General features: G+C 35.9%; 1 protein-coding gene across 1 annotated transcript in view; it reads right to left on the bottom strand.

Annotated features, from left to right (window-relative positions):
• Window positions 1-3,455: 3,455 nt before the first annotated feature.
• Window positions 3,456-27,207, bottom strand: part of LOC123535308 (myb-binding protein 1A-like protein) — a 127,939-nt gene continuing 104,187 nt past the window's right edge. Inside the window, exons 17-30 of the mRNA XM_045317917.2 lie at window positions 24,396-24,541; window positions 22,866-23,162; window positions 22,220-22,374; window positions 20,365-20,422; window positions 15,998-16,111; window positions 14,383-14,458; window positions 13,467-13,588; window positions 12,846-12,968; window positions 12,036-12,107; window positions 10,792-10,836; window positions 9,847-9,912; window positions 8,822-8,923; window positions 7,105-7,205; window positions 3,456-5,181 (exon numbers count right to left, since the gene is read on the bottom strand). Of these exons, the coding sequence (XP_045173852.2) occupies window positions 4,593-5,181; window positions 7,105-7,205; window positions 8,822-8,923; window positions 9,847-9,912; window positions 10,792-10,836; window positions 12,036-12,107; window positions 12,846-12,968; window positions 13,467-13,588; window positions 14,383-14,458; window positions 15,998-16,111; window positions 20,365-20,422; window positions 22,220-22,374; window positions 22,866-23,162; window positions 24,396-24,541 (2,066 nt within the window). The 3' untranslated portion in view covers window positions 3,456-4,592. The remainder of the gene's footprint in view (window positions 5,182-7,104; window positions 7,206-8,821; window positions 8,924-9,846; window positions 9,913-10,791; window positions 10,837-12,035; window positions 12,108-12,845; window positions 12,969-13,466; window positions 13,589-14,382; window positions 14,459-15,997; window positions 16,112-20,364; window positions 20,423-22,219; window positions 22,375-22,865; window positions 23,163-24,395; window positions 24,542-27,207) is intronic.

Consider the following 27,207-nt stretch of genomic DNA (forward strand, 5'->3'; position numbering starts at 1 on the left):
AACCCCTGGAAGGAATTTTATAAAACTTCGGTCAAATGATCACCTTATCAAGACGATGTGCAGAACCCATGAGTCAGCCATGCCGGCTCAAGGTCAAGGTCACAACTCAAGGTCAAAGGTTTGAGCCTTCCATTTTGTGTCCGCTCTATATCTCTTAAACCCCTTGAAGGAATTTTATAAAACTTAGGTCAAATGATCACCTCATCAAGACGATGTGCAGAACCCATGAGTCAGTCATGCCAGCTCAAGGTCAAGGTCACAACTTAGGGTCAAAGGTTTGAACCTTCCATTTTGTGTCCGCTCTGTATCTCCTAAACCCCTTGAAGGATTTTCATCAAACTTGGGTCAAACGATCACCTCATCAAGGCGATATGCAGAACTTATAAGTCAGCCTTGTTGGCTCAAGGTCAAGGTCACAACTGAAGGTCAAAGGTTTGAGCCTTCCATTTCGTGTCCGCTCTAACCCCTTGAAGCAATTTTATAAAACTTGGGTCAAATGATTACCTCATCAGAACGATGCGCAGAAATTATGAGTCAACCATGCCAGCACAAGGTCAAGGTCACAACTAAGGGTTGAAGGTTTGAGCCTTCCATTTGGTGTCCACTCTGTATCTCCTTAACCCCTTGAAGGATTTTCATCAAACTTTGGTCAAATGATCACCTCATCAAGAACTCATGAGTCAGCCATGTCAACTCAAGGTCAAGGTCACAACTGAAGATCAAAGGTTTCAGCTCTGTATCTCCTAAACCCCTTGAAGGATTTTCATGAAACTGGTCAAATGATCACCTCATCAAGACGTTGTGCAGAATTCACGAGTCAGCCATGTCAGTTCAAGGTCACAGCTAAAATCAAAGGTTTTACCCTTTCACTATCCATAGCAGTGGCGGGGGATTTAGCTGTCTTTCCGACTGCCTTGTTTGAGGCTTGAATCAGGTTTTATATACATCTTTCAGTTTGCTAGGTGTTGCATAATTGGTTAAACCATTTAATGAGAAAATTATTATACTAAAATGTGTCAGATATTACCCACATATATAAGTGTGTGTGTGTGTGTTCGGGTTTAACGTCTTTTTCAACAATTTTTCAGTCATATAAATGACGGTGTCTACTTGTAGCAGTGAGCACAACGCCCAAATTTATAGTGCTGCCTCACTGGAATATCACGCCATAGACACATGGCATGATACCCCACCCTGTCACATTATACTGACAAAGGGCTGACCAGTCCTAGCATTATCCCCTTAATGCTGAGCGTCAAGCGAGGAAGCTGCTAGTACCATTTTTTACGTCTTTGGTATGACGCGGCCGGGGATAGAACCCACGACCTCCGGCACTCGAAGCGGATGCTCTACCACTAGGCTATCGAGGCGGTGTACCCACATATAAGATTTTTAGCCCACCATCATCAGATGGTGGACTATTCAAATCACTCTGCGTCCGTGGTCCGAGCTCACATTTGCATACTTAGGTGGCTATAGGAACAATAGGTAATTGTACTTTTTCTTTGATGTCATTCATTCCGTAAGGTTTTTATGTGGCTATTTTTCTCTTACGTGGCTAAAAGAACAATAGAGAGAACAAAAGAGTAGCCACATAAGTATCCATATGTATGAACTTCTGTCCTTCCGTCCGTTAACAATTTCTCGTTCTCGCATCTCCTCGGAAACTACCAGGGGGATTTTGACCAAACTTTGTCAGAATGATGTATTGGTACCCTAGTTGTGTCCCCCTGAAAATCAGACTGGTTCAACAATTTTTTAGTAAGTTATGGCCCTTTGTTTATTTCTATAATTTACATAGATTATATAGGGAAAACTTTGAAAAGCTTCTAGTCCAAAACCACAGAGCCTAGGGCTTTGATATTTGGTATGAAGCATCATCTAGTGGTCCTCTACCAAGATGATTCAAATTATTTCCCTGGGGTCTAATATGGCCCCGCCCCGGGGGTCACATGGTTTATATAGACTTATATAGGGAAAAACTTTGAAAAACCTCTTGTCCAAAACCACAGGGCCTAGGGCTTTGATATCATCTAGTGGTCTTCTACTAAGATTTTGCAAATTATCCCCCTAGGGTCAAATATGGCCCTGCCCTGGGGGTCACATGGTTTACATAGATTTATATAGGGAAAACTTTGAAAATTTGTCTTGTCCAAACCACAAAGCCTAGGGCTTGATATTTGTAATGTAGCATCATCTAGTGGTTCTCTACCAAGTTTGTTAAAATTATCTCCCTAGGGTCAAATATGGCCCCGCCCTGGGGGTCACATGGTTCATATAGACTTATATAGGGAAAAGCTTTTAAAAACTTCTTGTCAATAACCTACAACATTCAAATTTGGACCACATGTACGGTTTTGAGTGGCAAGATGAACCTTGACATGAGTTGACCTTGATTTTGACCTAGTGACCTACTTTCACATTTCTATAGCTAAAACCTTCAAATTTGGACCACATGCATAGTTTTGTGCACTGAAACTTTGACCTTGACATTGACCTAGTGACCTACTTTCACATTTTTGAAGGTACAGGCTTCAAATTTGGACCACATGCATAGTTTCATGTTCTGAAAAGAAATTTGACCTTGATTTTGACCCAGTGACCTACTTTCACATTTCTCAAGCTACAGCCTTCAAATTTGGACCACATGCATGGTTTTGTGTAGCGAAACAAACTTTGATCTTTACATTGACCTAGTGACCTACTTTCACATTTTTGAAGGTACAGGCTTCAAATTTGGACCACATGCATAGTTCTGTATTCCGAAATAAAATTTGACCTTGATTTTGACCTAGTGACCTACTTTCACATTTCTCAAGCTACAGCCTTCAAATTTGGACTACTTGCATAGTTTTGTGTACCAAAATGAACTTTGACCTTAAGATTGACCTAGTGACCTACATTCACATTTCTGTAGCTACAGGCTTGAAATTTAGACCACATGCATAGGATTGTGCACCAAAACAAACTTTGACCTTGACATTGACCTACTTTCACATTTTTGAAGGTACAGGCTTCAAATGTGGACCACATACATAGATTTGTGTTCTGAAGTGAAGTTTGACCTTGATTTTGACCTAGTGACCTACTTTCACATTTCTCAAGCTACAGCCTTCAAATTTGGACCACTTGCATAGTTTTGTGTACCAAAATAAACCTTGACCTTAAGATTGACCTAGTGACCTACTTTCAAATTTCTCAAACTACAGCTTTCGAATTTGGACCACATGCACAGTGTTGTGTATGAAAATGAAATTTGACCTTAATCTTGTCAATAAGTCTTGAAATTTGGAACACTCAAAAATGGCACATTGGTGGGCGCCAAGATCACTCTGTGATCTCTTGTCAATTTAAAGAATACAAGAATACCATTTAAATTTCATTTTTCATTATTGTTACTTTTTGACTTCTAAATATAGATAGCGTAAGAATCTTGAACAAAGTGTAACAAAAGGTGATTTTTAAATGTAGAGTCTTTATTTAATAATTACAACAAGAATGATGTAAACATTGTATGATACATGCCCCTTAATAATGCTTGAAAGAGTAATAAATTATATATAAACTAAAAAAGAGGCTAACTCAAATAAATTTAATCAGACATAAACTTCTAAGAATATGTGCATGTTCACTTGATGTTGATGATGTATACCAAGTTTGATTTGAATTGGGTGGAAACTGTAGGAGAGAAATGCAGTTGTAATGTAAAGTATCTCAAAAAATAATAATCTGGCATAAAAGTCCCCAAAATACTGGTATGTGCATGTCCACTTCATGTTGATGACATATACCAAGTTTCATTGGAATGGATGAATATTGTCGGAGTGTAGTACACAAGTTTGACAGACGGACAACTCAAACACGGCATACCTCCCTGGTCTTGACACTAGGTGCATAGAACATAAAAACATTTCATAATGACTTTCATCTTGTATCTTGTGTATGATGGCAAATATACTAGTGTAGTCACTTGAAAATCTGTTCAGAGATACGCCTCAGGCAAGAAATAACAGGAAATACTAAAACCAACATGTGGGACTCCACATACACAATGTGTTGTGTTGCAGGATTTTAAGTCACAACATTTGAGACCAGTTTTAATGGAAGGCACTCAGTTGCCCTCCAGGAATTATTTCAGCCTTAGGCAGACACTAAGTTTAACCAGCAGCCTTCCAAAAACCAGCTGGATGGCTTACGTGCATGATGACACAATCAGCACTTGAACACACAGAGGTGATGGTGAAGTGGTTTGAGGCTTGCAACCCAACACTCTCACACCCAGTATATTTTGTATCTGGGTTTATATTAACGTAAAAAAATACGTGAATTTCATCCTTCATTTATATAGAATACATTTGGCAGAAAGACATTCTTAATATTAAGCTAAAATGTTAAATTGATAGATAAATGCGTAGCCAAAAACAATTGAACTTTGAGGTATTCCTGATTTACACTTGTTAAATACTTCACCTCAACTTAGCACAAAATGTAACATAAACTTCTCTCTTTGGTGACAGAAAATTGTACCAATTTGTTTTCTTTTCTCCATAACAAGGATTATTCTGATCTTTATGATCAGTGACATAAAGATTTCATTCAGAAGTCAACTTTTTAAATTTATTTTTCTTCTTTTTCTTCCCAGATGCTGATACGTCCATGGACTCTTCAAGAATACTGGTATCATTTGTTGCTGACTGGTTCTCTGCAGTGGAAGCTAACTTTGCCTTTTTTGCACTTCCTGGTGACACGACTGGTTCTATTCCTTCAATATCATCCACACTCGTGGTCTCTTTACTACTGAACTCCTTAGATTTTCTCTTTTTTTTCTTCTTTTGTGATTTTGGTGTGTTACCTACCTCAATGTCATTTTCGACAACCTTTTTCACTGACCTATTTTCAGTGTCGCCGTTAGTGATAGACTGGTCCAATATTTCTGCAGTGTCCTCATTAGATTGGTGGTCAGATTTTCCAGGTTTTTTCTTCTTTTTGTGTTTAAGATTAATGTCTGATTCTTCACTAACTGATGCTTTATTATGTACAACAAGCTCCTCCTTTTCTTCTGAAGCAGACTGTTCTTTTGTTTTCTTTGGTGGGGATAGTCCGTCAACTTCATCTTTTTTATCTTTCCTCTTTTCATTCTTTTTCTTATTTTTCTGACCTTCAGAGCCATTTATGTTTGTCCTATAACAAAATATAAAGTCATCATTTTACAGTATGGTCCTTGGAAATGAAAATAGTAATCTTAATAATTTTCTATCTTGTATACTTTTAAAACCTTGCATTTTTGGAATTTACACTTGCAAGTTTCATACACAGCTGATCAAAATGCCAAGAACAAATACAACCTGATCATTATCTGAATTTAAAACGTGTATTTCATAATATATTATACCAGATTTATATAGTGCCCTTTTAATGATAAACACCTTCAAAAGGTGCTTTACACAGCACATAGGCAACCGCCAAATTCATCCTCTACTAGTATAGACATAGTGTGACCTGACAGGAAGGACAGAGCGAGAGAAAGTCCAAAGAACAATGATACATCGATACACATGAAGCTGTCCTTCCTGGGAAGAACTACTGGCCTCACAGTTAGGTGGGAAACACTCAAGAGCATCTCAGAAATTTCCAGTGCCTAGACCAGGATTCAACCCTGGACTTCTGGACTGACAGTCAAGCCTGTTACCACTATACCACCAGGCTGCTCTATTATAAATTTAAAGCTACACACCAACAGGAAATCACCCTAAATATAAAAGCTTTATAACCAGTCAATTTTTGTTGCGACCAGAAGATGATCAAAAACCTTTCATTTCAGTGTATGCAAGTTCAGTATCCATGCTAAGTATGAATTCTCACTGACAATTAGCCAAAACAAACAAGAGCTGTCACCGGAGACAGCGCGCTCGACTATTTCAATGCTGGATAGTGAAACTGGGCACATCTGAGGAAACTAGAGCTGTTACTGGAGTGTTTAATGACTCCAATTGTGGATGAAGATATTGCACAATAGCCTGTGTCTATGTCAAAAATATCAACTTAAAGTAATAAGAGAGGTAAAGATAAAATGTATCAAAACACTATATATATAAGTATATCCTTAGCAAAAAGGGGCATAATTCATTAAATATTGGTGCCAGAGTTATGCAGCTTGTGTCATATGATGTGGGTGATGATGTTGAACAACTATTTTAAGTTTGAATCAGATCCATTCAGTAATAACAGAGATAGAGTGAAAGTGCATAAAACTTTAACCTGAAATTTTAAGTAAAAAGGGGAATAATTCATGAAAAATTGTGCCAGAGTTATGCATCTTGTGTCATATGATGTGGGTGATGATGCTGAACAACTATTTTAAGTTTGAATCAAATCCATTCAGTCATAACAGAGGTAGAGTGAAAGTGCACCAAAACTTTAACCTGAAATTCTAAGTAAAAAGGGGGAATAATTCATGAAAAAATTGTGCCAGAGTTATGCAGCTTGTGTCATATGATGTGGGTGATGATGTTGAACAACTATTTTAAGTTTGAATCAAATCCATTCATTAATAACAGAGACAGAGTGAAAGTGCATCAAAACTTTAACCTGAAAATCTAAGTGAAAAGGGGAGATAATTCATGAAATATTGGTGTCAGAGTTATGGCCCTTATGTCAGATGATGTGGATGAGGATGAGGAATAAGTATTTCAAGTTTGAATCAAATACATCAAGTAATTACAGAGATAAGTTGAAAAAAGAGAAAGTGCACCAAAACTTTAACCAAGGTGGGGACGGGGAAAGAGGCAGACGCCAACGCCGGGGCGAGTAGGATAACTCTCCTTATACTTCGTATAGTCGAGCTAAAAACATTTAAAATGTATCAAGTTACACAACATTTAATGTAGCTTCGTGTGGGCAGATGCTAGTTATTTGTTATTCATTGACTTACCTGAATTTGCATTAAGTGGAAAAACTGCTAGTAATTTTCTATTCATTATTCATTACTAGTTGCATACCAGTAGAAAATAAAAATGATATTTTCACTGCCTTGAAACAGTGACCAATTTTATATCACTGATATATTCCAGTATTTCACTGAATAGTGTAAAATAAATAAAATACCTTTTCATTCCGCTGGTTAATTTATTGATGGCCTTTCTGATTGTCTTTTCGCACTTCTTCTGCATTTCAAGCAACTTCTGTAAAACCTCTTCATCCAAACTCTGAAATAATCCATTCAATACTAGTTGAGAGATTTATATTAAACATACAGTAAATGCAAACAAGAATTAGTTATCATGATATCTGCAAAGCTTAGCAAAGCTGGAAAGTCATCATATGACCTATAATTGTGTCAGTGCGACATTAAATCCAGCAAAAAAGTATGTAATCTGATTACTTCCTATGTTGTATCACCTTGTGGAACATATAAAATTTTCTTGAAAACTTGTTATATAATCTGTGTGAAATAAATAGAGAAATCTAATATACATGTATCTGTGTAAGATCTAATATCTTTCATAAGATGTTGTTATAGTAAAAAACGTTTTTTTTTAGTTCTTGGGGGCCACTTAGTGCAGTCAAGGGGAACCATTTGAATACACAAAAAAAGGTCCATCCAATGATGCTACTACTAAATTTGGTGAAGATCAATTAAGCCGTTCATGACAATGTTGTATAAATGGGTTTTTTTTCAGTTTTTAGCTATGGTAGCCCAAAGAGCTGAAAAAAGTCCATCCAGTGATGCTAGATACAAAGTTTGGTGACAATAAATCAAGCAGTTCAGCTTCTCTATTTTTAGTTTTGACAGCCCCTAAATGCAGTCACTAAAACATTCATTTGAGAGAAGTATATGTCAGGATGATACATACCAAGTTTGGTATTTTTCTGACCAACTGAAGTTTCTGAAGATATATTTAAGCAAAAATGTTGAAATAAGACAATGGACAATGCACACTTTGTGAACTTGAGCACATTGTCAGTAAGATTATTTTTGTAACTTTGTATACTGTTTTTTTGGAAAGGGAAGAATTTACTTGACATTATGATTCCAACAGTTAATCCCTAAGATTTCATGATTAAATCAATGTCTATAGATAAAACTATAGTTATCTCTATAAGCCATTAATACCCCCAGATGATGCTGTGATACAGGGTAGGTAAACTGTTGTGATTTTGACCTGTGATCTTCAAGTGTAAGGTGTACCTTGGACCTAGTGAGTTGGACACTCTGGGGTAAATAATTGATGTTAGTTTAATGAAAATCTTGCCAGTGGTTTTGTCAATATGGAGCAGACATAAAGTGAAGTTATTTTACATTTGACCTCTAAGTGTGACCCTGACCTTAGACCTTGTAACCTGGGTTGTGTGCTATGCATGTCACCTTGACGAAGTTATCAAGTGATGCTAGTTTTATGAAAACCTGCCCAGCTGTTAAGAAGACACGAATCAGACACAAAGTAAAGATGATTGTCCTTTGACATCCAACTGTGACCTTGAACTTGGATCTAGTGACTGGGTTATGGGCTCTGCATGTTATCTTGGTGATTTTTACAACTGATGTTAGTTTTATGAAAATATTCCAAGCAGTTAGATAATATGGAGCAGACATGAAGTTGAAGCATTTGACCTTTGACCTCCCAAGTGTGACATTAACCTTGGACTTAGTGACCTGGCTTGTGTGCTCTACATGATTAGATTAACAACTGAAACAAGCTTTATTAAATCTTCTCAGCGGTTAAGAAGATATGGAGCGGACACAAAAGACGGACAGACAGACATGCGTGACTCCAATAAAGCCCCCATATACTTTGTATCTAGAGGTAAAATAATCACATACCAGTTGTCCAGGTGTAGTGAGCTCTACTTGGTTACAAGTGGCAACAACTTCCTCCAGTAGATTCTTTTTAAATTTTTCCTTACAGCTCATCTCATTGATCACCTATATGTAAACAGTTACAGCATGAACACTAAGAATGACAAACATGAGTGTGTGAAAATCATAACAGTATAATTAAAGACAAGAAGAAACTAACACAGTAAAACAACAATTATTTCCACCTAGTACCAGCATACAAAAACTTAGAAACCACTTTCATATTTTAGATAAAAGTATGTCTTTTTAATAAGAATAGCTCCATCTGTCACAGCCCATTCTTGTCTGTGTTTGACATAACAAAATATGCAAGAAAATTCTTATGGTTCTTGGCATTCTACTCATCAAACTTTCAAAACTATAGTATTCAAAGAAAGTGGGCATAAACAAAATGAATAACCAGAAAGACCGCTTTTCAATTAGATAAAAAAGGCCTAATTCTGGCAAATGCAAGGGAAAGTTATATTTGAATGGCACTTTTCTGCGTGCTAGTTCATTCATTTCATTATTACAACTTGATGTTGCACGACTCATAGGTACAGTGGTGAAGAGCACATACTTTATGTGTCAAGCCGCCCTATACATACACATAGAAAGTTATGGCTCTTGACCTTCTTACTAATCAAATGAAAAGAAACAATTGAACAAAGTTTCTATGTTTCAGCTCTTAATAGTTTTTGAAAAAAAGTGGACTCAAACAAAAATCTTCACCAATGTCAATGCTGACAATCATGTGACAACAACACTCAGCAAACATTTTTCAAAAATCAGACAAGCTACTAAAGAATTATATTTTGAAATTAATGTCATCAGTCTGGAAATTTATGTCATCAGTCAACAGAAAATCAATAGGTTAGCTGTCTTTAGTTCAAAAAATTTAATTTTCATTGTAGTGCGAGACCTTAAAAATAACTTCCTGTATTTAAAAACATTGCTTGTTTCGAGTAATTTCTTAAGTGACACAACTGTAAGTTTTTTATTCTGTTTACCATTGTTGCTGCTGATTTCCAACTCTTCACAAACTTTGTCCAATCTTCTACCTTCACACTGTCATGCTGCAAACAAATCATATCGGTAAACCTATTCTGTCTACAGAAACTCAATTACTTTTACTCTAACCAATACATTTGCTACTTTAGATTGAGATTTCAAACATGCTCATGTACAGGTAAGATTTCTATTGTAGATTACGGGTTTTATTTCACATTAACATCAATCAGGTCATATTGTGGCTCTCCAGCTACACTGACTTATTATTTCAAGCATGGCTGGGTACCTGGGAGGGTGGAGAAAAACTACAGGAGCCATGCAGGCATGACTGGGTTCGTGTTAGGGTGGAGGAAGACATGGCTGGGTTCGTGAGAGGGTGGAGGAAGACCGCAGGAGCCATACAGACATGACTGGGTTCCTGGGAGGGTGGAGGCAGACCGCAGGAGCAAAACGGGCACAGCTGGGTTTGTGGGAGGGTGAAGGAAGACCACAGGAGCCATACAGGCATAGCTAGGTTCCTGGGTGTGTGAAGGAAGAGCGCAGAAGCCATACTATCATTCCAGGCATGTTTGGGCAGCAGGGAAAACCCCAGGAATCATACTGACCATTTTTTTAAGCACGGTCAGGCATTTGGATATAACCATTACCTTCCACAAACCTATCACAGTTGTCAGCTAGTGCTATACAGGTAGGTGTCAATATTAAGAACACTGAAAATTTAAATAACTTAGTTGCACAAGTATATAAAACACACGTAAAACCTGAGCATTCAGTTTCAAACCATGTGAGTTTACTTGTAGCAAGAAAACTGAAGTAATTGAAGAAGTTTCTAGCTGAAGCTTTGTTAAGGAACTGCGTGAAGTTTCAACCTCTCTAATGAGTCAAAAACTCAGCAAAACCAGGAGCAAGTTTCAACAATCACAAATGAATGTAAAATTCCTTACCAGTTCCTTGCTGATCATATTGGCCAGAAAAGCTGCTGCCTGCGTCTGCAAATATATATAAATAAAAGAAATATTTCAAGCATGAGAACAAGACTTTCTAATGTTTATTTTGTCTAGTAATCCAGGAGTGGGTTCTTTCTAATCTACTCATTTACTAATAGTTTGATAGTCAACATACATCTTTTCCAGAGAAATTGGAAATGTTAGAACAAGTCACTAACATTCACGATGTGTCCGAGTCCAAAACTTGATCCTTTGAAATATATAAAACTTTTCAAGATACTGATAGTTACAACAGAAAAGGTAAATAGCAAGAGGGCAATGATAGCCTTAAATTGTTCGCCTAGTCTTTACAGCTGAACTGAACAATTTTGGTATATGGTAATCAATGGACCACTTCTGTAAAATCATTTCAAAATTGGGCCAGCAGTTTCAGAGAACTTTTCAAAATTTTCCATGGTTATAGCCCTACAGAGAAAACTGGTCTAGTCCCAGCCAGTCAGGCTTTTAGACAAATGGAAGTAACTTGAGTGAATCTGGAAAAAAAATCACCTATGGAACAATGCTATGAAATTATTGTGAAATCAGGCCAGCAGTTTCAGAGAAAAAGATTTTCAAGTTTTCCATTCTGTCTTATAGGGAAAACTAGTCCCAGCCACTAGAGAGACAAACAGTCTGAGAAAATTCTGTGAGGAGGAGGTCGAAAATTCAGCCTGTACAGTGTTTACAAGGTTTTCCCATTACTTGACATTGAGACCTAGTTTTAGACCTCCAGTGACCCAGAAATGAAATCCTTTGAAATGTTACTGGGAGTAATATTCTGACCAAATTTCATTAAGATTTTGAGAAAAGTGTGACCAATAGAGTGTTAATAATTTGTTGACAAGGACAGCACCAAACAACAGACGAGATGATAGACACATGGTGATTGCAATACCTTGAGCACTTCATGCTGAAGTGAATTAAAAATATTTTATCAATTTGTCCCAAACATAAACAACTCATACAAATGATTCCAAAGTGCTTTTGGTAACAGGATGCTCGAAGTCGAGCAAAAAGGCACAGTAACTTTTCCCCTTTAATGGAAATCCTTTCTGCACCTCTGACAAGTTTTTCCATAATTAGTAGGTACCTGAATAACTCAACAATCTTCAAGGCAGCTTCCTGGCTATGTCATATGAAAAGTAATACTACACCATTGCAAGGCTTTAAGTAATAAGCTCTAAATGAAGAAATCAACTCACTCTGTCAAAAACCTTTGCCTCCTGGGATTTTACTGTGTTTGTTAACTCTTCACAAGAAGTCCAAAATATCAACTGAAAAAAAAACAACAAAACAACAATCAGTTTCCAAAATCAGATAACTGAATGTGTAATCTAGTACTTGAGTGTACATGGTAGAATACTGGATTATTCTGAATACTGTGTAGATTTGAGATGTAAAATCTTGTTCTCATTAAATAAGCCATTCCTATTTAAAGAAAATATTCATGTCTATAGTGCTAATATATCAGAATGTCAAAACAAATGTTGGATCCCAATACCTTACTGTCAGTAAAACTCTCTTGATGGTTCATATGATGTGTCATTTTAACTTTTACCCTGCTAAATTTCTATAATGAACTTGTCCATCTTTCAATTTGGACCATTAATTTAACTGTTAAAAGGGGTGCTTACCAAAAAGATACTGACTGAATGGCGAACAGTGCAGATCATGATCAGACTGCACAGATGTGCAGGCCGATCATGATCTACACTGGTCACAAAGGCAGAATCAATCGTGTCCAGCATGGTAAGAGTTAAACCAGAATTGTCAAATATTTGTATACTTGACATATCAAATAATTATCATCAATAAATTTTCTGAGTTAATTACTTAGTTTGTACCTCACAGAATCGACAATATCTCAGATATATATAGTAAAAAAATTAAATTTGTGGGGTGCATAGTTTCTGTTGATTTCACACTAGCCTGCCTACAGCTAGATATGTTTGTAACTTACCAGATCTAGATATGTTTGTAACTTACCGGAGCTAAATATGTTTGTAACTTACCGGATATTTCACTATCAGCATATGGAAGAAAGCTGGCTGGCAGTGTCCAGATTTATGACCTAATAAATCCAAGATGGCTGACCTCATCATGGCTTCCACCTTCTCCTTGTAGAAGGCTGGTTTCTGAAAATTAAGTACCATTTCATAATGTTATTTTTAGCAACATATACTCAAAGCTTTCATAAAAAGGAAAGGCAGAAAATCAAGATCTTCATTTTAACCTCAACTCTGTGCAATAGGATGACAAAAATTAAACACACCCTCAACATTCCCTAACCCTAACCCTGTTGAGGCCCATACGGAAGATTGCTTCGGCAAGTATGCTGCCTCGTTAAATAAAGTCTTTATATTCCCACAAACATAAATTTCAACAGTACTGCCTTCACATTATAATCATTCAGAGAAAAAGATACTTAAATGGAGATCCCAAACCATAGTTTGTGTCAGTGCAATAAAGAAAAATTAGACAGCTTTCCTTTCAAATACATTCTAGTAATAATTTATTTAATATTTTCTTTAAATTAAAGGCTAAATCTTAAAACTGGAAAAGAAAACAAAATCCTTAATTCTAGTGGCTTGTACAATATTCTACGGTTATATAAAGTTACCTCCCCTTCTTACCTTTTGTTTATTTTCAGACTTTGACCTTGTCTTCAATGGGGACAGCCCAGAATCGTGAAGCAACAATTTCAGCACATACAGACAGGCATTTCCTGTGTCTTGTATAAAACTTGGGACTGGAACTGAAATAAATGATAGAATTTAGTTATTTTCACTATCATGGGAAGTAGCATTCTAACATGTGAGGTAGACAGCTGGCTTACAAAATGTCTATGGTTCAACTCAGGTGCCTGTCCCTTCATCAGATCATGCTTGTAAGGGAACCTGGGGTCTTCCTCCAACACAAAAAGCTAGAAGGTGGCCATATTTCCTTGTAATTGTGTGATGTCAGTGTAATGTTGAACCAACCAAAATCACTGATCTTTTTTCATATATCTAAGAAAGACTGATTATTATATAATTATAAAGTGTAAAAAAATTCTCCAACCAAACTTTTTCTAATGTATACTCTATTCTTATACAATTTTAACTAGGTTAATATCTATCTCAGATTTATGTACATTATAACAATCCTTCTTTACTCATGGTCCTGTTTTAATTTTGACAGAAACCAATTATACTGTACATTATCACCAATGAGGCACATCATTTGGCTTATATGATAGCATATGTCACAGTTGTATCATTTGAGTTCTGTGATAGAACATTTCACCACTGCATCCTTTGGCTTCTGTGACAGCACATATCATTTCACTTAAGTGACAGCACTTGTCACACATGCAACATTTGTTTGACTTATGTGATAGCACATACCAACATCCAAATCAACTGACTTCTTTGACAGCACACATCACACATCATTTGACTTATGCGACTGCACATACCATAATCACTTTACATTTTTTAACAGAACATTCTTTGTAACAGTAAAATGTGGTATTTGCCTTAACCTGCCTATGTACATTTAATAGCTTACCTTTATTGGAGCATTTCATTAAGTGTTCTAGAAGTTCTAACAGTTCATCTTTGTCAACTTCAACATCTGTCTTCACCTGTTTGTGAGCAAACAAACATATTTTATATACATAACAAGAGCTGTCAGAGGACAGCAACACTGGACTATTCAACAGCCTTGTCAATTGAATGAACATAAAAGCAAAACAGGGTTATGGAACCTGTACAATGCATATCAGCTTATGACAGTGAACAAGTGTGTGAAGTTTCAATGCATTCCCATTAGTGGGTACTGAGATACCAGCTTACATACAAAAACTTAACCAAAAACTGCTAAGTCGAAAAAGAGGCATAAATTTGTAAAAATGTCAAGTAGAGTTATGGAAACTGTGCATTGCATGTCAGATCATCACAATGAACAAGTGTGTGATGTTTCAATCCATTACATCCATTCCCGTAAGTGGGTACTGTGATATCAGCTTACATACAAAAACCTTTGTAGTGGTTGTAGGTATATAGGACACTTCCAACAGCCTTGCAGTTGGGTTAATCTTTTAGCAACGTGGTTAGAGTGTCCGCCTACAGATCACGAGGTCTGAGGTTCAATCCTCGGTTGAGACTGAGGTATTTTACTACAATGGCAACGAGGATGTTTGATGGATTCATGCATTTGGATGAGGCTAGAAACTCACAGGAGGTTCAGCTGATGCCTCGGGCTAGAAACTGATAGGCGGTTCAGTTGATGCTTGGTCATTCAATGTTACAGAGGAGAGTAGTGTAGTTGTTGTAGGTACATAAGGCCACTTCCAACAGCCTTGATGTTGGGTTGACCCTTTAGCGACGCGGTTACAGTGTCCGCCTACAGATCACGAGGTCCGGTAGAGACTGTGGTATTTTACTACACCTTAACCAAAAATTTCTAAGTCGAAAACGGGGCATAATTTTGTAAAAAAGCAAAATAGAGTTATGGAACCTAAGCAATGTAAATCAGTTTATCACAATGAGTAAGTGTGTGAAGTTTCAATCCATTCCCATAAGTGATTACTGAGATACCAGCTTACATACAAAAACTTAACTAAATCGGGATGCCGACACCGACAAGGCCGCAGACATGAACGCCGACGCACAGGTGAGTCCATTAGCTCTACCTATTCTTTAAATAGTCGAGCTAAAAAATTATCGCTGATTTATAAATTCTTTAAAAAATTTATCAACAGACAGTTTGATATTAAAATGTCAACTTTCAAAACAAATGACTGCAAATTTCCTGTAGTGCTGAACGTGCCCTAGTGGTCACCTGCATTAAGCTTTCACTTGTCTTAAACAGCCAGTCAGCTAACTTCACTAACTTTTTATTCCAATATCAACTTCTCTTACCCTGCCACCTGCCTCAAGCAGCCAGATTGTGTTTCTCGATTTAGCTGGCTGCTCAATACATGACTGACTGTATATAAGGCTTCATTTATGTAATCTGTAGGAGCTATACCCACGTTTGTGGATTTCAAACTTTAGAAGATGAAATAATGGTATTTTGTTTTTCTTTGACAGGATTTTGGACAGAGAAGCAACCATTAAGTCTATCACTCTGCATCAATTCATGAAAATTAGTCGCCACTAATATATCAAAAGCTATCTACCTTCTTTTGTTTGAGTAACATCTGTAGTGTAGCCTGAGCCTTGTTACCCAGACTTTCCTCTGTAGCTTTTCTCATTCCTCTCTCAACCAGGCCTAACAGCAGGAGAATAAACCCCTGAAATAGTAGGTATAAATATGTCAACATAACTGCATCCCTGCAAAAATCTTTTGAAAATCACTAAATAAGAACATGGTATTAACATAATGTGCCCAGTACTAAGCTAACCTAAGTTATAATATATGTCAGAGGTTGACCCGTATGTGGGTCTCCTCAAATACAATACAATACAAATCTTTATTGTGATTTAGGCCTCCGGCCCATACACCATCAATCATATACATTATACATATATACAAACATAACATTTACATACAACAACTCTTATAAGGAATAATGAAGTAAATATTAACTATTTATATCACTCATGTCATAAAAAGCATTTGTTTTGAGAAAGAGGTTTGTACATAATTTCTAACTTTTTAAAGCTTCAATACATGCCTGTCCATGTATCTTGCCGAAACGAAATAAAGAAAAGACATGGACAGAATAGATTAATATCTGTACCTTTGTTACTATGCCCAACTATCAGCCTTGTCAAGGCAAGACCAATATCTTGGCTATAATGAAAGTAATGCTTTTCCATAAAATAAAACTTATACAAAATATAAATACAATAGTTATGGCATATGTAAAACATACAACACAAAATTTAAACTATCTCTATCTCAGACAGCCGTAACTTTAAAGCATTATATATATAAACTGCAGTATTTTTAATAATATTTTCATTTTTGGAAGCCAACAAAATATTAAATTTATGAACATTTGGATTTTCATAGAATTTTTTTGGTATGTATTTTTCTCGAAGTGTTTTATACAAAGGACATACTAATATAAAATGACATTCATTTTCAACAACATTTTTGCAATAAAAACAAAATCTCCTGTCTCTGTCTATACCAAAATAACGACCTTGTTCAATCATTAGCGGATGTGAGGATATTCTCAAAGTACTGAAAGCATATCTATATTTCTTAATATCTAATATATCAAGATAAGGTTCATACATAAAGGTTGTTTTAAAGTGCCTATAAGAGATCAACTTGGCATTATTATTACATTCTTCCGACCATTCTTGTAAATATTGATCTTTTAATCGCTGCACATACTGGCATACAAATAATTCAGGGTTCTGACAATTCTGATTTTCCCAAATATACCCAAATCCATTTCTGTATAAATTTAATCTTACATTCGTTACCCAATTTTGGTAACCAATACTATCATAATAATATAACATCTGATAACATTTCTTAACATATCTATAATCAGGCATATTTATTATCCTGAGCCAATACCTTATACAACGTTTTGATGCTATAACATGCATAGGATATCTTTCACAATCACCAGCAACAGCTGCATTACAAGATTTAAGAGGAACTGACATAAACCGTTTACAAGCATACATTTGTACCTTTTCAATTTCATACATATAATCTAAACCCCATATTTCAGATCCATATAACAATATTGGGGCTATTTTAGCATCAAACAACTTAAAAAATGTAGTTTTCGTCATAGGCATTAAATGATTCAAAGATGATAAAAGAGACACTAAGATCCTTTTTGCTTTACAAGCCATATGATCAGACATTTTATACATAGAAAGTTTACTGCTAAAAAACAAACCTACATAACAAAAACCGTTAACTACTTGGATTTTCTCCCCATTATATAACCATTTTTCATGTCTTGATAGATGCCCACCGTTCTTAAAGACAATTATTTTTGTTTTCTGAATATTTACACACATTTTCCATTCATGACAATAATTAGATAATATATCTAACTGTTGTTGCAGACCATTTACTGTATCTGCAGTTAAAGCAACATCATCAGCAAACAGTAACATTAAGATCTGAATCATATCTGGAGTTAATTGTATACCAGAGAGGCCTCTTTCATCCATAGCAACATATAATTCATTTATAAATAATGAAAAAAGAACAGGGCTTAAATTACAGCCTTGACGTAGCCCAATAGGGCAGTCAAATATGTCACTACACACAGTTCTGTTTCTTACACAGGCTTTAACTGAATTATATATACTTTTTATAGAATCTAGAAGGTGTCCTTTGACACCATATTTTGACAAGACAGAGAACATTTTTGGTCTATCTACACTATCAAATGCTTTTTTAAAGTCAATAAAAGCAACATATAACTTTCTTCCTTTTCTACATAAATGCTTGTTTGCAAGTGAATATAAAATAAAACCATTATCTATTGTTGAGTACCCAGAGCGAAATCCAGCTTGTGCTTCTGTGATTTTGCTATAAGCATTAGTAAAAAATGTTAGTCTTTTATTTAAAATACTCACATATATTTTACTCAAAATTTGTAGTAATGTTATTCCTCTGTAATTGTCAGGGTTATCTATTGGTCCCTTTTTGTATACAGGTATTAGGACAGATACTGACCAATTTTCAGGAAAAACATTACTCACAAAAATTCTATTAAAAAGTTTGCGCAAATAAGGTAACAATACATTCACTGTGGTAATAAAATGCTCAGGTATCAAAAGACCAGCAGAGGATTTATTTCTCTTCAATTCATTTACAGCATAAATAATTTCTTCATCAGTAATTTCACCATTGAACAATACATTTTCAGAATCATCAGTGAATTCCAAATTTTCATTTTCATCAATATAATCATCAACACTGATATCATCGCTATTTTCAAAACCGGACTGAAAAACTGACTCAAAATGTGCTTGCCAATCTGCAGTTGCAATTTTTGGAATTGTATTTGGTATATTCTGTGAAGATTTAATTTGACTCCAAAATTTCTTTGAATCTCGGACAGATGATGTAATAGTGTTAAGATTATTTCTATAATATTCATGTTTCTTTGCTTTACAAACTCTATTAAATGTTTTTTTACTTTCTATGTAAGAAGTCAAATCATTAACATCTTTACTATATCGGAACTTCCTCAACAATTTATTTTTTACATTTCTGTTTTTTACACACTCATTATCAAACCATTTATTCTTATTACACTGTCTTTTACATTTTTTTACTCTTTTCATTTCTTTACAATTTTCTAAAATAAGACATTCAAAATTTGTTATGATATCATTTATATCTGCTGACATGTCTGACAACTTTCTATCTAGTGAATCAAAATCACCATTAAGAACACTATTTTCAATATTTTCATAGTACCTTTGCTCCTCATCTTTGCTATAAAATTTATAGAAAGTTGAATCTGATTGTTCTCTTGACAAATATTGTCATTCACTGTATTTCTGTTTTGTGTACATAATGAACATGTTACAGGTAGATGCTTAAAATTAGACATAGCATCAACACAAAAGTTACACATATTTATAAATATAGCTTTAGATGCAACAAAATAGTCTATAACGCTACATCCTACAGAATCAATAAATGTGAAATCACCTTTATAAGCATCTTTATCAACCCTCCCATTCAGAATTGAAACACCATATGTTTTGCAAAAGGCTATTAATTCTTGTCCTTGTTTATTTATAACTTTGTCACAGGACACTCTGTTTGTAGTAATTGTATCATTAAGAATATTAGAATATTCTTGAAATAATGGTACATTTTTGTCTGACAATACAAAATCATCCAGTTCTGCAGTACGAGCATTAAAATCACCACATAAAATAAGGTCAAATTCATGTAGATTCTCCATATTAATAATTTCATTTTCAAGGCTCTGTAGTCCAGACTCTGACTTATTGTCATAGAAAGGTGATCCAACTGGTGGAAAATATATACACGCATATAAGAGTTTCTTCTCAAACTCAGTTACATGTTTATCTATTTCTAATATAACGCCATACTGAAAATCCTGGCTAACTTGTTTAACATATTTAGCCATATAGTCCCTAATCAAAACAATTACACCACCCATATTCCGACCAAACAATACCAGTAATGTTTAATGTTTTTCACAAGGTATTAAAATAACCTACATGCTCATACTATAATATAGTAGTTCAAATAACCTACATGCTCTCATAACAATATAGCTCAAAATCAATTGGTACAAATGCTTCTTTTGGATGCAAAGTTGCAAGTCTCAACTGTAGTTTTTGAAAATTCACCACCTCCTCATAATATTTCACCACTTCAACAAAAACTTGTTTACTGCATTGAGATTAAGAAGAGCTAATCATTTTTTGCATTGAGATGATGATATATATGTCAGCAATCAAAATAATCTTACCAATAGAACACTTTGCATGAATAATTACATCAATTAAACTTTTGCTGTCAGTATATATTATTTTCATGTGTAAAATTAATGTAAACTGATTATATTCTTACCTTTGCAATACCTGGGGCAAGTTGATTCTTTACAATCACCTCAACAAGATCTAACACCCTGTAACAACAAGCACAATAACGTGTCTTACCACTATAGGTTTACTATTACATTTTTGTATACTGACAAAATTATAGGTCATATGTGACTTTCCATCTTTTGGTGGTGGAGGAAGAGCCAAGGTAACCTTCTGGGCATTAATGCAGACACAGGCGGGCAGATGAATCAACATTCCGCAAGCAAACTGAATGCCTTCCTCAAACATAAGAATTCTACATACACCCCAAGCAGGGTTTTTAACCCACAACAGTAAGGGGAGATTTGCAGTTAGCGATTTTAACCAATCTGCCATTCAGGCCCCTTCTTATGACAGTATTATGTGCGTCTATACACATAAATGCCCCCAAAGCTCACTAGCATCATTTCAAGCCTAGCAACGGGTTTAAATCCTTGGTGAGTTGTATGGTCTCCTTGGTGACTGAACAAAACAAGAGCTGTCACAGGAGACAGCGTGCTCAACTATTTCGATGGATAGTGAAATAGGGCACACTTGAGGAAGCTGGAGCTGTGACTGGAGTGTTTAATGACACCAATGTGTATGACTATATTGGACAATAGTTCAAGTCTTGAGTCAAATGTAGTTAGTAATAACATAGATAGGGTGAAAGTGTATAAAATCTTAACTTAGTGTAACTACATGGCTTCCTAACAAGACAGAATTCTACCCTCTAAGCATGGTTTGGAACCCACAGTGGTGATGGGAAAATGACTGGTAGTCAGTGAGCTTAACAACTTGGCCCCTTATATCAGTACTAGGTAGTCAGGGAGCTTAACAACTTGGCCCCTTATATCAGTACTAGGTAGTCAGGGAGCTTAACAACTTGGTCCCTTATATCAGTACTAGGTAGTCAGGAAGCTTAACAACTTGGCCCCTTATATCAGTACTAGGTAGACAGGGAGCTTAACAACTTGGCCCCTTATATCAGTACTAGGTAGTCAGGGAGCTTAACAACTTGGCCCCTTATATCAGTACTAGGTAGTCAGGGAGCTTAACAACTTGGCCCCTTATATCAGTACTAGGTAGACAGGGAGCTTAACAACTTGGTCCCTTATATCAGTACTAGGTAGTCAGGGAGCTTAACAACTTGGCCCCTTATATCAGTACTAGGTAGACAGGGAGCTTAACAACTTGGTCCCTTATATCAGTACTAGGTAGACAGGGAGCTTAACAACTTGGCCCCTTATATCAGTACTAGGTAGTCAGGGAGCTTAACAACTTGGCCCCTTATATCAGTACTAGGTAGTCAGGGAGCTTAACAACTTGGCCCCTTATATCAGTACTAGGTAGACAGGGAGCTTAACAACTTGGCCCCTTATATCAGTACTAGGTAGTCAGGGAGCTTAACAACTTGGCCCCTTATATCAGTACTAGGTAGACAGGGAGCTTAACAACTTGGTCCCTTATATCAGTACTAGGTAGACAGGGAGCTTAACAACTTGGCCCCTTATATCAGTACTAGGTAGACAGGGAGCTTAACAACTTGGCCCCTTATATCAGTACTAGGTAGACAGGGAGCTTAACAACTTGGCCCCTTATATCAGTACTAGTACAGAATCTACAACTACTGGTTCAGTGAACTTACTGTAAACATATTGCTGAATAGAATAAAGAAAACTCCTTGACAATAGGAGTGTTTAATTACTAATGACTACTAGTTTCAAATTTACCATATCACTCAACAATACCACAAATGCATAAAATTTCTTTTAAGAGAAACTAAGAAGGCACCTAGTCAAATACTAAGACTAAATGAAACAATGTACAAAGACTTGTAGTTTCAAGCCTGAAACAAATACCTTGTTTTAAAATCCTGAAGTTGCTTGCTTTTTTGTTTATCCATTTTCTTGCTTTTGGACATGCTTCTAAAGGCTGAGGCTAAAACACTATCCAGTTTGAACATCTCACTGTCTGAAAATTCTACATCATTATCGTCATCATCACCATCATCATCCTTTAAAGTTAAATCATTTAAAGCATAATGAGAAAAATGTCCTTGACATAAACTCAACATTTATTATACCCTTTCTATAGTACAAACATAAAATACTTTTTGATCAAAACTTGATACCTCAAACCAACATGTCTAAAATGTTTGCCCATGTTAAATAAAAAAAAAAGTGAATGAAGTATTGCCAAGCAATACAAAGTCCCCTACATGAAAGTGACTACTAACAATAACTGAAGAATAACCTAAGAATTCAATATCTGTCAAAGCGTTCTTGAGTTATCATCCGGAAACGGATTGGTCTACATTCCGACCGACCGACAGACCGACATTTGCAAAACAATATACCCCTCCTTCTTCGAAGGGGGGCATAATAATCATTTTTTATGGACTGGACACAAAACAGACCATGCTTATATAATTAACTGTTTTCATTTCCCATGTTTTACAGTATCAAGCTGACACACAGCAAATGAACGGTTAGATAAAATATTTACATCCTCTTCAGAGTCTCCAGCTGCATTGCCCAAAGCCACTTTTAACTTCTCCTTCAGTTTATCTGCCACAACAACATCTGTCTCTTCCTCTATACCAGAATCCTCACTATCTTCATCATCATCATTGTCATCATCATCTTTATCATCTGAACTATCATCATCATCATCATCCTCATCATCAACATTGTCATCATCTATCTGAGTCTGGTCATTATCATCATCATCATCATCATCATCCCCATCATCCTCCACACCTAGCATACCTTCCTCGCTGTCCAGACTGGTCTGCTCCAGTGCCTAAAACAACAAAATATTTTCAGTATTGCACTAACATTTTCTCACAGTATTGCAGGACTTACTCATCTCATGATGCAGTCACACATTACAGCTAATGAGAAGCTACTCTATTTATCTTCAGGATACTTAATCACTGAATGGCTGTAAGTGCGCATGGGAACATCTGAACTGAGAGAAACTGTTAAAGCCATAACGTGGCTCTACAGAATTATCACCAAAATGCTGTATATTCCAATCATCACTTACTTTTTTCTTACATATTATATCCTACAAATGATACAAGAAATAAGACAAATGACTTTCTTTAGAAAGCTTTTTTTTCTTTTAGTGATGAATTCGTCAATGTATTGCATAACAACATTATTTTCAGCTTGACTCATCTCAGTTGTAAGACAAGTTTTGCAAGTGTCAATGAAAAACATTGAAATCTCCCATCTGACATACACTAGGCTTTTTGCGATGAGTCCAATGCAGTTCTCTGACCTATAGATATTATTATTATTATTATACCAGATTTATATAGCGCCCTTTTCATATCAATTTCACGTTCAAAGGCGCTTTACATAGTTCAAATGCAGCCGCACAGGGTGCATAATTCATCCTCTACTAGTACAGACACAGAGCGATCTGACCAGAGGGACAGAGTGAGACAAAGCCCCCACCACAGAGAGATCAGAAATCAGATACGGGCTTGTCTGGCTAACTTAGCCTAGCTCGTTGCGAATAGACAGCCTGGTTCTTTAACATGCCCAGTGTATAGCACTGATACACGCAAGGATTGCCTGGGTTCCTGACCAGTACACCTCTAGTTAGGTGGGAAACACTGAAAAGTGTTTCTGAAAATTCCCGAGTAGCTGCCAGGGATCGAACCCCCGATCTCAGGATTGGAAGGCCAGTGTGCAAACCATTGAGCTATCCATCCACCAGATATATAGCACATCTGACAACAATATAATTCATTGGGAATCACACTGTAATATAAGATCATTTAAGAAATATGTGATATGAAATTGGGAAGTCATACAACTGTAATATGAATGCTAGGCTTTCTTTTTGCAGAAATGATGTGTGCAACAAAATATTGCTAATTATGGAACAAATTCAGAGCGATCAGTGAAGGTCACAGACACAAAATCAATAATACAAGCTTATTTAAGGACTTGGTATATTTTCCTATTCATCAACATTAGCAAACCTGGAAAGGAACAAATAAAAAAACTTTCTGTATCTTACATCAACAATAAGTTGTACTGTAGAGTGGGTAACATGATCAGCGAGGTATGACATGACCTGCTTAGCAACGACTCTTGACGACGAGTTTTCCTTGAACATCATACTGAGTAGAAGCTCAGTAATCACGTCTATCCAGGCTGGTCCATCTAAAATTGTTTTAAATCAATTTCTTATAATATGTTTAATTTGCACATTTGAAAGAACAATCGAAACTGGTATCTCATACCAGATAATCTTGGAATTCCAGCTATTTTGAAGAAATTTTTAAGTTATCCCAAAAACACCTTCACCAAGTATCATTTTTAACTAGAGATGGCAACGAATAGCAATTTTGGTATTCGAGTATTCGGTCAACCTTCCGAATGAATATTCGAATATTCGGTCATCAAATGATCAACAAATCAACTCAAAGCCTTATGAATTGATCGTACCTTTAGCAGCGAACGCGATCTGCATTAATTCTACTTTCGTTTACACCGGAAATAATTCAGACATTGACGATTTAAGATTGACTAATCGTTCTCATCGCTTGTTCATCTGTTGAACATAAAATATTTGTTATTTGCCTTCATTTACATATAATATATATAGGTTTTACTTATTTTTACACGGATGTAGCCCTGTTAGTAATGTTCTCTCCACACATATTACACGTAGTCGACTTCCTATCGGATGATCGCATGAAATACTTTAAAAAGACAGGCGACATTGCTTGCATTTTGACAGTAGATTAACGTAATAGCATGAACAATATTTTCAATTAAACGAGGTGTACAATTAAGACTCTTGGGGTGGGGGAGTCTAATAAAAGATATATTTTGCTTAACTTTACCCTTTGTCTGAATATTGAGTAGATTTTATTTTTTTCCATACGAAATGCATTTATTATCAAGAGGATGATCCGTTTTACATAAAGATAATTTTAATCACATTTGACTTGTTTTCAACACTTTTCAGCAATTTTCTTTACTCAAATACATCTTAAATCGACTTTGATTGAAATCTGAGTCATAAATTCTTGAAAGTGGTTTCTGATGATTTTTAATTACATGCGGTTCGCACCTACCGAAAACAAGGCGATTTGTAGCGGGTTTACGGATTTACATCATCTATGGAACAATAAAATTTCTAAAGGTTAGCAATTAGCGGTACTTACTACAGGGTACGATGTCATCACCATAGCGATGTACAATCTCGGCACGCTAATATACAAAGTGACACGTCTGACAGCGACAGAAACCATTTTTGCGCGTATATGAAAGCATTTTTGGTAAATTAGATAGACGAACATACTGGTTCTTTCATTTGTTTTTTATTTATTTCTTATGATCTTTTATTTTTTCCGAATATTCGAATAGTGAAACAGTATTCGAATATTCGTGTCATGAACGAATATCGAATATTCGTTGCCATCCCTATTTTTAACCCATTTTCAGTTAACTCAAAGTCAAACACTTGATCCCTTTAAAATGGAGGTACAGAGTTTCAATTGTATGTCTATAATTTTCATAAATGTAAACACAGTCATAATTTGTACAGTAATTGGTAGCTTAAAGACTGAAAACAAGAGGGCCAAGATGGCCCTAGGTCGCTCACCTGATAAACACACCATAACAGTGTAAACATGTTTGACATAGTGATTTCATGGAAACAAATATTCTGACCAATTTTCATTAAGATTGGATCAAAAATGTGGTCTCTTAAGTGTAAACAAGCATTTTCTACAATTTGACCTAGTGACCTAGTTTTTGAGCTAAGATGACCTACATTCGAATTTGACCTAGATTTGATCAAGGCAATCATTCTGACTAAATTTCATCAACCTTGATTAAAAAATACAGCCTCTATCGCATACAAAACGTTTTTCTTTGATATATCCTAGCAACCTAGTTTTTGACCCCAGATGACCCATACTCAAACTCGACCTTTATTTCATCAAGGCTAGCATTCTGACCAAATTTCATGAAGATCAATTGAAAAATACAGTCTCTATTGCATATACAAAGGTTTTTCTTTGATTTGACCTAGTGACCTAGTTTTTGACCACAGATGACCCATATTCTAACTTGACCTAGATTTCGTCAAGGCAATCATTCTGACTAAATTTTATGTGAACCCAGTGTAAAATGCAGCCCCTATTGCATACACAATGTTTTTCTTTAATTTGACCGGGTGACCTAGTTTTTTATCCCATATGACCCATATTCAAACTCCATCTAGATTTCATATAGACAAACATTCTGATTAAATTTCCTGAAGATCCGGTGTAAAATGCCTACGAAGTTTCATCATTCTGGGTCAAGTGGTTCTCAAGTTACTGACCGAAATGGTTTCCAATGTTCGGGCCCCTGTGACCTTGACCTTTCACAGAGTGACCCCAAAATCGTTAGGGGTCATCTACTCTTTATGACCAATCATCCTATTAAGTTTCAACATTCTGCGTCAAGTGGTTCTCAAGTTACTGACCGGAAATGGTTTTCAATGTTCAGGCCCCTGTGACCTTGACCTTTAATGGAGTGACCCCAAAATCGATAGGGGTCATCTACTTTGCATGTACAATCATCCTATGAAGTTTCAACACTCTGGGTCAAGTGGTTCTCAAGTTATTGATCAGAAATGGTTTTCAATGTTCAGACCCCTGTGACCTTGACCTTTGACGGAGTGATCCCATAATCAATAAGGGTCATCTACTCTTTATGACCAATCATCCTATCAAGTTTCAACATTCTGGGTCAGGTGGTTCTCTAGTTATTGATTGGAAATGGTTTTCAATGTTCAAGCCCCTGTGACCTGGACCTTTGACGGAGTGACC

This window comes from Mercenaria mercenaria, chromosome 12, assembly GCF_021730395.1.
Source record: "Mercenaria mercenaria strain notata chromosome 12, MADL_Memer_1, whole genome shotgun sequence".
Taxonomy (NCBI): domain Eukaryota; kingdom Metazoa; phylum Mollusca; class Bivalvia; order Venerida; family Veneridae; genus Mercenaria; species Mercenaria mercenaria.